The 16497-nt window shown below is 45.6% G+C and overlaps 1 protein-coding gene across 1 annotated transcript in view; it reads left to right on the forward strand.

Annotated features, from left to right (window-relative positions):
• LOC311129219 (interleukin-1 receptor accessory protein-like 1) overlaps positions 1-16497 on the forward strand; it is a gene marked incomplete at both ends in the record, with an annotated part of 126444 nt that overhangs the window by 101430 nt on the left and 8517 nt on the right. Inside the window, 6 exons of the mRNA XM_084161522.1 lie at positions 476-761; positions 4177-4363; positions 5836-5989; positions 11891-12177; positions 12892-13131; positions 13247-13718. Coding sequence (XP_084017648.1) covers positions 476-761; positions 4177-4363; positions 5836-5989; positions 11891-12177; positions 12892-13131; positions 13247-13718 — 1626 coding nt within the window. The remainder of the gene's footprint in view (positions 1-475; positions 762-4176; positions 4364-5835; positions 5990-11890; positions 12178-12891; positions 13132-13246; positions 13719-16497) is intronic.

Raw genomic sequence — 16497 nt, forward strand, 5'->3', positions numbered from 1 at the left:
AGAGAATACAAAACAGAAAGTGGCACAGACAGAAATACACACACACACACTGATTTAGCATCCACTAAGGCCACACTGATTAAATTCAGCTGAAATCTGTTTTCCCAGATGTAGGATTCTCTCGCTCAGTGCACAACATGGTTGTGTGTTTTTGTTGTTTTGTTTCCATGTTTACTGATTAAGGACTAATGATGGTAGGGTAGAAACATGTGTAACCCCCCCATAGTTGACAGCTGTACGGACTTGTCTACAGAGAATAATAATTTAACTCTCTCTCCTCTGTCTTGAGGATAGCTAACTCAACATCCCCTTCTATCTCTCCCCCTGTAGTTGACAGCTGTACGGACTGGTCAATAGAATATAACAACATCCTGGTTCTCTCTCTCTCTCTCTCTCTCTCTCTCTCTCTCTCTCTCTCTCTCTCTCTCTCTCTCTCTCTCTCTCTCTGTCTCTCTTTCTCTCTCTCCCTCCATAGTTGACCTCTGTACAGACTGGTCGGTGGATTACCTGAAGTATCGTGTGCTGCAGGGAGAGCCTGTGAGGCTGAAGTGTGCCCTGTTCTACGGCTACATCCGGGCCAACTACAGCCAGGCTCAGAGTGTGGGCCTTAGCCTCATGTGGTACCGCAGCTCTGGCCTGGGCCACGGAGACTTCGAGGAGCCCATCTCCTTTGACGGCGTGCGCATGAGCAAGGAGGAGGACGCCATCTGGTTCAGACCGGCCGACCTGCAGGACGTGGGCCTCTACTCCTGCGTGCTACGGTAAGACACGAGGGACAAACTGTGCTCTGCTGCTCTAGTCTATTCCTGCGTGCTACGGAAAGACACGAGGGACTAACTGTGCTCTACTGCTCTAGTCAACTTCTACGTGCTACGGTAAGACAGGAGGGACAGTAGGGATACTAGAGCTACGATAAGACACGAGGAACAAACTAGGGAAACTAGGGATTATTTACTCTTTTGGCTACATGCTCCCTTCCTCCTTTACTCCATCCCTCTACATTTAACTGTGGGTACTCCTCTGTGATATTGATTGCTGTCGCTTCTCACTCGCGCTCCCTCTCTCTCACAATCTCTTCCCCCTTCCTTTCTCTGGCTGAGTCAGAATCAAAGGGGTTGTGTTTTTGTCGTTCTGTTGAGAGGGTCTGAAGTGGATGTTTCTCATAGGCCTGGAGGCAACATAGTACTCTCTCTTTCACTCCTCTCTCCTTCACTCTCTCCCTCTCTAAGACTTGACCATTACTTTAAAAATAATTTCTGTATGACACTAGACAAGCAGATCACATGCATTATGAAAAGCATGTTCTCCAGTGTTTTAAAGTGTTAAAATTCTTCAGGCTTCATGTATTCAGTCAGATGTAGTGTATGGGGGGGATTCAAGAGTTCTCCAATATCCTAATCAGAGAAGCACTTTGGAGATTTGCAGCTGAGCTGAAATCAATTCTCTTTTTGTTGGAGGGTAAGCTTCTGAGTCTCAAATTTGAGCACACATGACCCAAACACTTCCACCAAGCAGCTCTGCTGGGGGGGAGGGGAGAGAGAGAGAGAGAGAGAGAGAGAGAGAGAGAGAGAGAGAGAGGAGAGAGAGAGAGAGAGAGAGAGAGAGAGAGAGAGAGAGAGAGAGATGAGAGAGAGAGAGAGGAGAGGAGAGAGAGAGAGAGAGAGAGAGAGAGAGAGGAGAGAGAGAGAGAGGAGAGAGAGAGAGAGAGAGAGAGAGAGAGAGGAGAGATGAGAGAGAGAGAGAGAGAGAGAGAGAGAGAGAGAGAGAGAGAGAGAGAGAGAGAGAGAGAGAGAGAGAGAGAGAGAGAGAGAGAGAGAGAGAGAGAGAGGAGAGAGAGAGAGAGAGAGAGAGAGAGAGAGAGAGGAGAGTTCATTGCTGCTCGTACAGTCGATATCACAATAACACATTTTTGTCTCCTGCTTTTTCTCAGTGATTGATAGTCGTATTGTATAAGTCTGGTCAGATTTTCAACCATTCACTTGAAGTTTGACTGGTAGCGGTTATTATCAACTATTTGGAGCGTAGATAGTCTTACTGTATTGTGGTGCATGGAGTATGCCGCTATATTGAGTTGGCTATATCTAAATCTGTGGAGAAAGTACAGTTTAGCATTGAAACCTTCCAGATGTTTTTTCCTGAAGGAGATGTGGTGTATGTGTGTGTGTGTGTGTGTTAGTGCCTTTTCTCCTTTGCTGTCTGGAACTCTAACTTTTCCATCAGTGTATGTTGTGAAGTGACTTAATCTACATAACAATCATGTTCTCTCTCTCCCCTGCTCTCTCCCTCCCTCTCACCCTCTCTCTATCTCTCTCCTTGTTTTTGTTTCTCTCTCTACCCCCTCTGTCTATCTCTCTTCCTCCTCTCCCCCTCTCTTTTTTTCTCTCTCTCTCCATCCCCACTTAATGTAAATGAGAGCTGTAACCTCCAGTGTTTTCTCTCTAAACACCCTCCCTCCCTCCACCTTTGTAGTCCATGCATGTGTCTCCCACTGAATTAATTCACCACCTCTCAAATGAGCCTGCATCTCTCTGTGTCTACGTGTGTGGTTTTCCTGTTGTGATTACTCTGGGAGCGTACGTATGTGGGGGATAATAATGTGTGGAGAATGGAAGCTAACGCGAGTAGGAGACTAATCCTTGCTGTGTTGGACTGAAACAGCATTTGAACGTTTCGGACGAATTGTCGACCCCTGACTGTCCATCAATCAAACAACACTAACAATTTCCCACAATCCTGCAGTGATCCCCCAGTTTGAATGTTAACAGGTAGAGAGCTCCTCATTGTTTCCCCTGGGACTCCAGGAATCTGATTGGCTCAGATGTTCCCTCTGCTATGAGGTCATCAGGCCAAACTAATCTAATCAAAGACAGATCAGTGGTAGATTAGCTGGTCGGGCTCGACCTCCAGGTTTTCCCAGAATTCAATTAAGGCTTGGATAATGACTGGGAGCGCTGGAACCCGGAGTTACTTTATGTTTAGGCGATAGAAAAACGCAACATTTAAAATAACACAGTCATAGTATTATCTAACGTCTGGCTACGGTTTTCCAGTCCAATCCTACCTAGCCCTATTCTCAGTTAGCTCCATCCCACAGTAAGAGAGCCTCCCAGCCTGCCTGTTGGCTCTATCTCTTGTAGCTTGGTGCAGTGTCTGACAGGCCTCAGCTGTATGTGTTTTATGGTCTGGAGGTCAGGGGTGCTTCTATGGGAGAGGTGACTCTCTTGTTACTCCATAACTTGACTACATCATATGAAAGCCTGTCATGTAGCCGGAATGGGAGCATCTGGCCAGCAGTAAAGGTAATGTAATTAATGAAGCCCCATATGCTACACAGGTCACACAAGGCAGAGAGAGTGGGTGGTGGTATTGGGGATGCTGCCCCCACAGGTAGGATGTGGAACTGCAAGAGCGGGTGTGTTTATTGAGCTATAACATGTAGTAAAACATCTCCAGGATACCATACATACACACGCACACTGCACAACATACTCCCGAAGCCACCAACTTTTCCGCTGACCAATAACAGCCATGGCATTTATTGAACGAGTACATCAGCAATTCATATATCTGAAGAGATGATGTCTCTGTGTGATGCAAACTTAGCCATCCGCTACAGACAATGAGCATATGTTACAGTCATGCCACTGGCTTCCTCCTATGACTCATAATGAAGGAAGGTAGACAAGAAAATGAAGCCATTTGACTGTATTTAGACCCAACCTACAGTATGGTCGTTGCCTGTGCTGTCAGGAGGGCTATTACATCACTGTGATGACTAAGCAGGTTCTTCCACTCCTTCTGTCCCCAGGTCTTTGTGTTTGTGTGTTGTGTGTGTCTGTTGTGTCATTATTATTCCCAGTGCAGGCTGCACTGCCCTCCATTAATCAATAGTGGTCGTGAGCCTGAGTCATTGGTTCAGTAAGCCTGCTGAACACGTCGTTAGCACTAACTCCGACAATGTGTGTGTGTGCGCGTGTGTGTTTGCGGTGTGTGTTGTGTGTGTTTGTGTGCGTGTGGGAAGGAATGAGGACAGGGGAAGAGGGACTAATAAAGAAAGTCGGAGAGAGAAAAAAGAAAGCTAATGTAAGCAGAATAAGCAGAGTTGTTTTGACAATGCATTTTCTCTTATAGTCTGAATCTTGTCAGTGACCTTTTGGTTGTGCTTGTGTGTTCCAGGAATTCGACCTACTGTATGAAGGTGTCCATGTCTCTCCACGTGGCTGAGAATGACACAGACCTCTGCTACAACTCTGACATGAGACATACGGAGAAGGCCGAACTCAGCAAGAGCAAAGACATCACCTGTCCAGACATAGAGGACTACATAGAAGCTGGGAAAGACCCTGATATCACCTGGTTTAAGGTGAGCGACGTGTGTGCGTGTGTGTGGTGCGTGCGTGCGTGTGTGCGTGTCTGATTTACCTTGGTGAAGATGGTGCCTCATTGCTTTGTTTTCAGATGTCTTCCCAGTTGTTTCTACGAATGTAAAAGCTGTGTCCGTAGGAGCCTGAGACTGGGTTAGATTATGCAAGGGGGGATGTGTTAATAATAGGAGAATTACATGACGCCTGTCTGCAGTGCACCAGTACCCGTGTAGAGGTCATCTAAGGAGAGAATACAGAGACAGAGGAACAGAGGGCTTTCACAAAGATGGGATTCATTATTCACACACATGATGAGGAGAGAACCTTTTTATATTATAGTTCTCGTTGCCCTGCGGAAAAGTAGGAGAGCAGAGGAGAGTGGAGGGGGAAGGGAGGGAGGGGAAGGAGGGAGATGGGGAGAGAGAGAGAGAGAGAGAGAGAGAGAGAGAGAGAGAGAGAGAGAGAGAGAGAGAGAGAGAGAGAGAGAGAGAGAGAGAGAGAGAGAGAGAGAGAGAGAGAGAGTCCTCTAAATGCTGCTAGCCTAAGATATCTATTATCCGACTCTCGAGTTACCTTCTCACCTGAGTTCTCCCCTGTTGAGGTCAGTCATGGCCTGCGGATCACAGGCGAGCATCCCAGGGAGCGGCCCAGGCCAAACTAATCAAAGGCAGATCAGTGGTAAATTAGCCGGTCGGGCTCGACCTCCAGGTTCTCCCAGAATTCAATTAAGGCTTGGATAATGACTGGGAGCGCTGGAACCCAGAGTTATTTGGATTGCTCTGCAGCAGAGCTGATTGAATTCCGAGGGTTGCCGCGAGCTATGGTGGAATAGAATCCTCTGAGCCAGAGCTGTCCCTGCCAGAGAGGGAAGAGAGTACCCGTATTGAGGAGCCTATGTACACTCCACCTATGTACACACACACACACCACACACATACGCATACACACACACCACACACACACACACACATTATTTTGCCAGTGAAGACTTTTCAAATGACATTCCATGTCCTTACCAGTCGGAGAATATTGAATCTGGAATATTCAGTTCAGTGCAATACACTTCTATTAAATAAGTAGGATAACTCAGGTTACTAAACTTATCATCTTCCCATATGGGTTCTCTCTGGTGGCAGTGATACACTATGCATTCCACTGCTCTCTTCACAGTCCTCTCTACAGTCTGGATAACATAATGACTCTGTTTGGTCTCCTCTTCCCCAATGTCCCTAACTGTAATAGATGCCACTATCCAAAGCAACTTAACGTTGACAAATTCAGTATGTGACCAATGCAGAAATCAAAGGCATCATGCATTGGCCACCTCAGCAGAATCTTCATTGCTGTTGTTGGTGTTCATGAGATAACAATCCAACATGTTCTCTATGTTATGATGATTTAATGAGTCTCAGTGTCAATAGCACTGTAACTCCACATTGTATTGTGTATGCTCATGTGCGTGTGACCCCAGGAGTGTCGTCCGAAGCAGTGGCGGGCCTCCATCCTCCAGAGAAGAGACACTCTGTCCATCAGAGAGGTCAAAGAGGACGACATCGGCAACTACACCTGTGAGGTCACCTTTGGGGGCTTCGTGGTACGCAGGACCACTGAGCTCTCCGTCACAGGTAAGATGGAGGGAGGGATGGAGGGGTGTACTTGTTTAGGATATCACTTCCTCTTTCCTGCAGAGTTGTTCTGCTTTTGACTTTTCTCCATTCTACTGTTTTGCGTTGTAGGAGATTTTCTCTCTCACACACGCACACACATCTCTCTACAGTGCTGTGACCTCCTGCTGGTGTGTTAATTGATGTTGAAGCGTTGGCCCGTAATGCATCTCTTGGTCCAGATCAGCACTTTACAGCCAGCCAAACACTGCTAAACCCCTTCCAACACAGAGAGCTAAAGAGCCAGGACCAAGGTCAGGGAGACACACACACACACACAGGCCCGCATACGTGAATGCACACACACTTGCATACACACATGCTTGCATACACACGCACGTATCAAACACACACACATACGCATACATACACCAACACACACTTACATAAGTCCTCTTTTTTAACACATGTAGACAAACACCCGCGCTCGTCAGCCCTAGCTGCAGGGTGAGTTACAGGGTTGAGGGCACGCTGTGCTTGGGGGCAGCCCAGGTGTGTTCTCCATTGGCTGGGCAGGAGGCAGTGGAGTTGGGACCCTGCTGGGTCAACTGTGCTGATTAGGGTTGACGGAAAGGTTACGTTTTTCATTCCCTATTCGCTCTCTATCCATATTCCTCTCTCTCTCTCTCTCTCCTCTCTCTCTCTCTCTCTCTCTCTCTCTCTCTCTCTCTCTCTCTCTCTCTCTCTCTCTCTCTCTCTCTCTCTCTCCTCTCTCTCTCTCTTCTCTCTCTCTCTCTCTCTCTCTCTCTCTCTCTCTCTCTCTCTCTCTCTCTCTCTCTCTCTCTTCTCAGGATTCAGAAGAGTCCCTGGCAGCTAAATGAATGTTGTATTACACTGCCATTGGAATATGACCTGATCTGGTTACTAACACAGCTTTTCTAGGCTGTTTAAAAGCCTGTGTGTTTCACTGTAGGTGTCTGTCGCCATATCTCTCTGTGTATCCTGATTCACTCCTGGGGTTAGTTCTGCTTGGCCACCGGAGAGATGCTGAGCTCTTGTCACTGGGTTAGTTCTGCTTGGCAATCAGATAGAGACAGGGATGGAGCAGATGTAACTGAATACAGTGCAATAATGAATTGAGGCAGATAGAGAACTCCATTTCTCTAGTTCCTCTAACTGGTTTTCACTGTGTAGACTACAGCTCCAAGTAAGTGTGTGCGTGTGCGTGCGTGTGCGTGTCTGCATTCAAATGTTTATTTTTGCGTGTGTGTGTGTTATTTGTATCCCCTGTACTGTTTATTTCTAAGGCTGGTCATTGCGCTTGTGCGATGCGGTACAGATAGGATACAGGAGCCGCTACTATCTCACTGAGATGGAACAGGGAGATATACACCACTCCTCAACAAGACCTTCCATTGGACAAGGCAGGGGCATGATCCCGGAAGCCAAGCTTCCTAGTAGGTGGACTCAGGGATTGATAGCCAGTGTTTTATCGCCAGCAGAGCTCAATAAGTATGAGGCCGATAGAAACAGATACACTGCATCTCTTTTTATATACCTCACTCACATCACGCCAGTGTGTTTGAATGTGTGTGTTCATGTGCTTGTGTGTGCATAGTACCACTTTCTGTGATGTGTGTGTAAAGGTGCGTTTGTAGTACGGTATGTTCAGCACAGTGTGTTTTGTATGTCAGAGTGCTTGTGTGTTTATTTATTTCTACAGTGTGTGTGTGTGTGTGTGTGTGTGTGTGTGTGTGTGTGTGTGTGTGTGTGTGTGTGTTGTGTGTGTGTTAGCATGTCAGTATGACCTCCATGTAATGGTGAGGCCATAAAAACTTTATGGAGGTTATAAATACAGAGCACCCTGGCTAATGACATAGAGAAGGGATATATATAGAGAGAGGGAAAGAGCGAGAGAGAGAGAGAGAGAGAGAGATAGAGAGAGAGCAAGAGAGAAAGAGAGAGCGAGAGGGGAGGGATGGAGAGAGAGAAAGCAAGGAAGCAACCAAATTGTTACATATAACATAGAGTAGCACTTTTTCTCTCCCACTGTCCCTCTCTTCTTCCCTCTCGTTCTCTCTGTCTTTCCCTTCTCACTCGCCTTTTCTTAGTGTGAGTAAACCTCTCATCCTCTGTGTATATATGTCAGTTTGGAAGAATATCTACCACTTCCTTGTTTATTTGACGTTAGAGCATCTCGGTTCTGACAGAAAACATGCTGGGCTCATAAGAGGTACTATAAGCCTGCTGGGATTACACTTCAATCAAATGTACTGGAAAACACACAAACACAAACACACAATAACACACATGCATGAACACACACACAAACACACACACACACACACATTTACAACTGCTTGAGGTCCCTTTCCCCATGTTCACAGTAATGGAGTGTCAGTGACTCGTCAAAAACAACGGGGAAGTAATTTTGTGTGACACACAGGTCTGATAGTGGGTAGTGTTCCCTATCCTAACCTCAACCATAGGGGGGTGACAAATACATTATCCTGGATCAGTTGTTTGGCGTAAGTAAACTCCTGAAACACAACAGCCCTGTTGTAGAAGTGTAAGCCAAGTCTTTACAACAAGGGAGCGCATCTCCATTCGTTGTGGGCTGCATTGCTGCTGGTTTTCTTTTCTACCTTGTAGTTAAATGACTGATTAATTTCACTGATTGGCTCACCTCTCACCTGGTGTCAAAGGTCCAAAGTCTTAATCAATCCCTGATTAGAGGGAAGGACGGACAATAGCAGTGGTGAGGACCTCAAGGTCCATAGTGGAGTCCTCCAGTCTAAAGGCAACGTCAGGGTTTCACCAGTGTTCTCCAGGGTTGTTTTACTGCTCTTTTGTTTGGTGTAAAAACAAGACACATGGTATCATTGATTGGCCAGATATTTCAACCACATGGTTAACCAGGTGTTATCAGTCTCTGATTGAAACACAGGCTGAGAACCAGCAGATACTGCAGCCGTAGTGTACCAGATACAGTATGTTCACTCCTGCTTTACACCAACCCAATAAAGACAAGGAATCTATGCTCGTCAGGCCTGCGTCATAAGCTAGGCACGTTTCTCTATTAAACTTATCACTATATACCATATAACCATTTCACCTCATTAAAAGACTATACCATTAGGCCACTGCCCTATTAAATCATACTGCAGGGCTAGAATAAGATTAGCTCATATCAGCTGTATGGTGTAGGATCGTTTCCATTGTTAAAATCAACCCATCTTCCCCTCAAGTGGGCGTGAGATGATCTACCTTTTATCACTTCCTGATAAAACCGCCACATCCCGGAGAGCAAGCGTAAAAGGCCAAACTTCATTTGGCAGACTAATGTTGTAGTTTATTTAATAGGCTAGGAGGATGAAGGAGGTCATTAAGTTTAACGGTCTTAAACACAGCGCAATACAGACTGCCCTCCGCTGTGACCCTAGACTGATCTGGAGTGTGTGTGTGTGTGTGTGTACTGTACACTCAAAAAAATGAGGGTTCCTTGGGAAGGGTGAATAGTTCTATGTGGAACCATAATGACTCAAATAACCCTTTAAGCTCTTCAATGGTTCTTTGCAGTTAACAAAAGGGTTCTTTTCTCTTTTAGCAATAATTCAAATGTAGGGGAAGCGGCTCATTTGAATATTTTGGGGCTTGGTTTGGTCACAGCTCTTTTTGTTAGTGAGAGTGTCATTCCAGTTCATCTATCTGTTGTGTTATGCTATCATATGTGTTATATGACTATGGCTATAGACTCCTTTATGGCCTGGTGTCAATTGAGAATGGTTGACAAAATCAGTCAGTGGTTTCAATTCTCTCCTCAGGGACCCCCAGCTGTTCCAGAGGTAGCTCACTTGATTCAACTTGTCAATTAACACAGTATAACGCCGATGGAATATAATATGGCTGACCAGAATAAAAACCCTGTATGGTTCTTCAAAAGGATTTACAAAGAACCTTTCAGATTTGAAAGGTTCTTTATAGAACCATAAAATGGTCCTATATAGCCCAAAAGGGTTGTAACCATAGAGGAACCCTTTTTTGGTGCTGTATATAACCTTTTTTAATGGTTCTTTATAGAATCTTAGAAACAGGTTCTTTATAGCCACCATACAGGTTCCCTTTAGAACCTTATAAGCATGGTTCTTTATAGAACCTTCAAAAAAGGCTTTTATATAGCACCAAAAATGGTTCTATATAGCACCAAAAAGGGTTCCGCTATGGTTACAAGCCAAAGAACCCCTATCTGGTACTATTTAGAACCATTATTATGTGTGTGTGTGTGTGTGTGTGTGTGTGTGTGTGTGTGTGTGTGTGTGTGTGTGTGTGTGTGTGTGTGTGTTTGTGTTAGCTCTTTGCTGTGACCCGCCTTATTCTGTACAGGCACCATGCTATGGTGGTAACACACAGACACAGCATAAGGCTTTATCAAGGATAATATAAGTGTTTAAAGACACTGGGACACTAGATCACCTCAGCCTAATGTAATTCCTGCTCTGTGTCAGGGACTATGTAAACATCCTTATCTCTCTCCCAGGGTGGGGTTTCAGAGCCCAGAGGAAGATATACTGTATAATATGTATATTTAAATTCTTCCCATAGCCCTGCCACACTAATGCCCTGTAAAGAGTGTTCCTTCTCCTGTAATACTTTAATAGGCCCTGTGTGTGTGTCTGTATATGTTTGACTGCACACGTGTGTGTGTAGTGTGTGTGTGTGTGTGTTGTGTGATACTCTTGGCTTTTAATGGAACCTCTGAATGATTTCTATTCATTTCTCCATTTCTCCCAGGCCTCATCACAGAGCTATGATGGTGATGCTATAACACCATAACACCAGATAAATGCCCTATTCACAAGATATGCTGCTCTCTCCTTCTCTTCTGCAGTATATATATTCGGTTCCCTGCGGTTCCCTGCAGAAGAGAAGGAGAGAGAGAGAGAGAGAGAGAGAGAGAGAGAGAGAGAGAGAGAGAGAGAGAGAGAGAGAGAGAGAGAGAGAGAGAGAGAGAGAGAGAGAGAGAGAGAGAGAGAGAGAGAGAGAGAGAGAGAGAGAGAGAGAGAGAGAGAGAGAGAGAGAGAGAGAGAGAGAGAGAGAGAGAGAGAGAGAGAGAGAGAGAGAGAGAGAGAGAGAGAGAGAGAGAAACTGAGCTGCACTTCCTAACTTCCTGCCAAATGTTATGACCATATTAGAGACACATATTTCCCTCAGATTACAGAGATCCACAAAGAATTTGAAAACAAACCCAATTTTGATAAACTCCCTTATCTACTGGTGAAAAACCACAGTGTGCCATCACAGCTGCAATATTGTGACCTGTTGCCACAAGAAAAGGGCAACCAGTGAAGAACAAACACCATTATAAATACAACCCATATTTATGTTTATTTATTTTCCCATTTGTACTTTAACTATTTGCACATTGTTACAACACTGTATATATACATAATATGACATTTGAAATGTCTTTATTCTTTTGGAACTTCTGAGTGTAATGTTTACTGTTAATATTGATTTTTTATTTCACTTTAGTTTACTATCTACTTCACTTGCTTTGGCAATGTTAACATACGTTTCCCATGCCAATAAAGCCCTTAAATTGAAATTGAAATTGAATTGAGAGAGAGAGAGAGAGAGAGAGAGAGAGAGAGAGAGAGAGACTGCATACACAACAGGACTGTTGCAAACCTGTTATTTACACCGACCACACTACTGCATACAGCTGTAACCAGGCATTTCAGCTATACGATAAAGAAAGGCATCTGCAAGGGGAGGACAGCGAAAAGGACCAGGAAAACCGGTTACTGACGGTAAACATGGTCCAGGGCAGTGAGGCTGCACTCAGCTCTTTTGTGCAGGACTAAGGAAGATAGCAGAAACCAAAAGGACAAGGACAGCACCCCGATCTCTCCCTCACCTCAGGCACTCCAACAGCAGGAGCCCAGGCCCAGACCCACACAACAGATCTGTCCTCCCCCCTGCCTGCCTACGACCACCAGAGCCAAGACCACACTACCATCAGCCTGCTGAGAGACAGGCTGGCTCTGTTAGAGGTATGGGTTACTGAGCTAAAGGAGCAGCCCCCCCCCGACTACACCACCTCCAGCCCAGACACAGAGCTTCTACAGGACCAGATCAACCAGTGCAGGACCCAGCTGAAGAACTCTGTCCAGGAGCTGAGAGAGAGCCTTACCACAGTGCTTGAGGAGGTAAAGGCACCATGAGGAGAGAGGCTCACCACAGTGCTTGAGGAGGTAAAGGCCACCATGAGGAGAGAGCCTCACCACAGTGCTTGAGGAGGTAAAGGCACCATGAGGAGAGAGCCTCACCACAGTGCTTGAGGAGGTAAAGGCCACCATGAGGAGAGAAAGGCACCATGAGGAGAGAGCCTCACCACAGCGCTTGAGGAGGTACAGGCACCATGAGGAGAGAGCCTCACCACAGTGCTTGAGGAGGTAAAGGCACCATGAGGAGAGAGCCTCACCATAGTGCTTGAGGAGGTACAGGCACCATGAGGAGAGAGCCTCACCACAGTGCTTGAGGAGGTAAAGGCACCATGAGGAGAGAGCCTCACCACAGTGCTTGAGGAGGTAAAGGCACCATGAGGAGAGAGCTGGTGCAGGTAAAGGAGGAGATGGCAAAGGAGTTGTCTGTCATCAAGAGGGTGCTGCAGCATAGAGAACAGACTGTAGAGACCCTTAGAGAGAAGCTGCAGCCCCTCACCACCCCTAACACCCCCACTGACCCACCCTCACCCACAACCCCCCCCCACCCCCCCACCCCCATACCGACCACCCTTTACCCACACCCCCAGTCAACAAGGAGGCTCACATGGGGACACCTACTACAGAGAGAAGCTCTCTGGCCCCCCCATGACACACCCCCACACACCCCTCCTTATACACAGGCCCTGTGAACCCCAGCCCCAGCCCCACACCGTAAAACCCACTACTCTGGTAAAACCCACTGAGGTGGCCATCCTCATTGACTCAAATGGGAAATTCATCCAAGAGGATAAATTCTTCCCCCACCACAAGGTGTCCAAAATATGGTGCCCAAAAACGCAGGATGCACTCCACATCCTGTCCCAGCCTGACTTTGGCACACCAGGCCACATTATTATTCACACCGGCACCAACAACCTGCGAGAGGAGCAGGAGAGAGTAGGCAGCCTGGTCAACAGAGTAGCAGAGAGGGCCTTTGAGTGGTTCCCCCAACTCCCACATCACCATCTCCACTCTGCTGCCCCGCAAAGACTTTTATTCCTGTACCATTCAGAAAGTTAACGCTGACATCACCAGAGGGTGTGGCCTACTCCCGAACGTGCACGTTGCTCACCACCCAACAGTCACCCCAGAGCATCTGCACGACCACTCCCACCTGAGGAAGCAGACAATAGGGATGTTTGCCAAGTCTCTAAAGGACGTGGCACTTGGTAGACAAACACCCCATGCCGCACTGGACAGAGGACCACCCAGAGACCCCTACCAGACCACTGCACCACCAAGGAGCCCCAGGCCCCCTCAACGCCCCACCAGAACCAGCACACCCCACAGGCTCCACCCACCACCAGAGCATCACCACTTCCATCGGCTTAGCCAGACTGGACCGGGCCCAGCCTACTACCCCGCACCAGATCACCACCTCTACCAGACCAGAGAGGAAGCCCCCCGGCCCAGACCTGGCCCCCTCCACTCCACAGGGCCCAACAGCAGGACCAGTGCAGCTACGCGGAGGTCCTCAGAACCCTGTAGGATTGAGTGAGATTAAACAGCTCCTCCAATACATCTGCACTAAACTGCACTAAACGCGCACGCTCTCGCACACACACACACACACACATTGTACTAAAAGTTTACTTGTTCAATGAATAGGAATATATATATATATATATAACAGAACAAATGTTTGCTGTTATCCTGTTTATCTCACTCTTAACAACTTAGTAGTTAGAAGTTACTGTATTTTTGACTGTGCTGTTCTTTCTTTTTGCAACATGAAATCACTATCAGTTACCATGTGGAACATTCAGGGCCTAAACTCATCAACCTTTGGACTGAAGAGTTTAGCACTGGAGTTTAAAAAAATCTTAAAGATGTTGATGTCATCATTCTGCAGGAGACATGGTGTAAGGCATACATTGTCACTAACTGTCCCACAGGCTACAGAGAGGTAATTCTGCCGTCACAGAAACACAGCTCAGTCAATAGAGGCAGAGACTCTGGAGGATTGATCATTTGGTACAAATCCGAACTACAAAATCTAATTGATCCTCTCGAAATTGGTAAATATCACATTTGGTTAAAGCTGAAAAAAATAACTTGTACTGACAGAAAAATATGTGTTCCTTTGCGCAATATATATCTCCCCCCCCCCCTCCCCTCGGAATCCCCATATTACTGAGAGGACATATTCCCCAGCCTTGAGGAAGAGACGTGCCATTTCCAGGCCCAGGGAAATGTGCTCATCTGTGGGGACACAAATGTGCACACAGGAACACTACCTGATCTAACAACCATACGAGGGGACAGCTTTATTACAGGCCATACTGTTTCTAACTGTCTTAATCTCCCCCATAGAAACAACAGTGACAGCACCATCAACAAAAACGGAAGGGATCTGTTGCAGCTCTGTCGAAGCCTGGGTTTGTACTTTGTAAATGGTAGGTTACGGGGGGACTCTTTGGGGAGATTCACCTATTGGCCACATCACAGTAGACTATATGATTATAGACATTGACCCTTTCTCTCTCAGCTCATTCACTGTCAAGCCACTTACACCTCTGTCTGATCACAGCCAAATTACGTTGTTCCTCAAAAGAACAGACATGGAAACAACCACACATTCACAGCCCAGTAAGCTGTACAACATCAGAAATTCATACAGATGGGCCAAAACAGCACAGAAGAATACCAGAACGCAACCAGTAACCAAAATATCCAAACACTCTTAGATAACTTTCTGGATACCACATTCACTCACAGTAAAGAAGGCATCAATCTAGCAGTAAAAAAACATCAACTATATATTCAGGCAAATGGCAAAAGAAGCACAACTGAAATTGATAAAAAATAAAAATAAAAGACCACAGATGACAACTGGTTTGATGCAGATTGTAACATTATAAGGAAAGAACTTAGAACACTATCAAACCAAAAGCACAGAGACCCAAATAATGGTGAATTACGCCTTCATTACTGTGAGACTTTAAAACTCTATAAACGTACACTCAGAACCAAAAAAGCACAGTACAACAGCCAGCAGCTGACACTCTATAAAACACTCTATAACACCATTCAAATTGACACAAACACAGAACAATGCCAAATTCATGAGAAGTTGGATGGATTAGAAAAAGCTATAAAGGACTATCAAAATCCATTGGACTCCCCAATTACTCACCAGCAGCTCTATAAGAAACTTCAGGCCCTCAAATTTAAAAAAGCATGCGGACCAGATGGCATCCTAAAGGAGATGCTCAAATTCACTAGTGCAAAATGTCAATTGGCTATATTAAAACTGTTTAATTTGATCCTGAGTGTAGGTTATTTCCCTGACATCTGGAATCAAGGACTCATAACCCCAATCTTTAAGAACGGAGACAAATTTGACCCTAACAATTACAGAGGCATTTGTGTGAACAGTAACCTGGGGAAGATTTTCTGTAGTATTATAAATGTAAGAGTGCTAAACTTCCTTAATAAGCACAATGTCATGAGTAAAAGCCTAATTGGATTTATACCAAAACATCGCACGACTGATCATATTTCCACCAAAATAATACCAAAATGAACGCTTGCTTTATCGACTTCCAAAAAGCATTTCATTCTATTTGGCATACAGGACTGTTCTACAAAGTTATTGAAAGTGGTGTAGGGGGTAAAACATATGACATAATTAAATCAATACGTGCAGCATCAAAATTGGCAAGAAAATAACAGAATTCTTAACCAGGGGCGGGGCTTCACCAGGATTGCAATCTGAGCTCTGCACTCATTTACATCAATATTTACATCAACGAATTGGCCACTATTCTAGAAAAATCCCCAGCCCCTAGTGTTAGTCTCCACAATTCAGAGGTTAAATGCCTGCTCTTCGCAGATTACCTATGCCTGCTGTCACCCACAGCACATGGCCTACAGCAGAGCCTGGACCTGCTAGAGCAGTACTGCCAGACCTGGGCCCTGGCAGTAAACCGCAAAAAATACTAAAATAATGATTTTCCAGAGAAGATCCAGATCTCAGGGAATTAGACCAAAGTTCTCAATTGGTACAAATATATAGAGTACTGCACACACTACAATTACTCAGGTTTAAAAATAAGCTCAACTGGACACCTTAATGATCCAGTGAATGAACTGAGAGAGAAAGCACGCAAGGCATTCTACGCCATTAAAAAACAAATTCAAATTGAAATACCTATTAAAATGTGGCTAAAACTAATTGAATGTGTCATTGAACCAATTGCACTTTATGGCAGCGAGGTGTGGGGTCCATTGTAAAACAAGATTTCACCAAATGGGACAAAC

Source organism: Coregonus lavaretus, assembly GCF_964263955.1.
Source record: "Coregonus lavaretus genome assembly, chromosome: 5".
Taxonomy (NCBI): Eukaryota; Metazoa; Chordata; class Actinopteri; order Salmoniformes; family Salmonidae; genus Coregonus; species Coregonus lavaretus.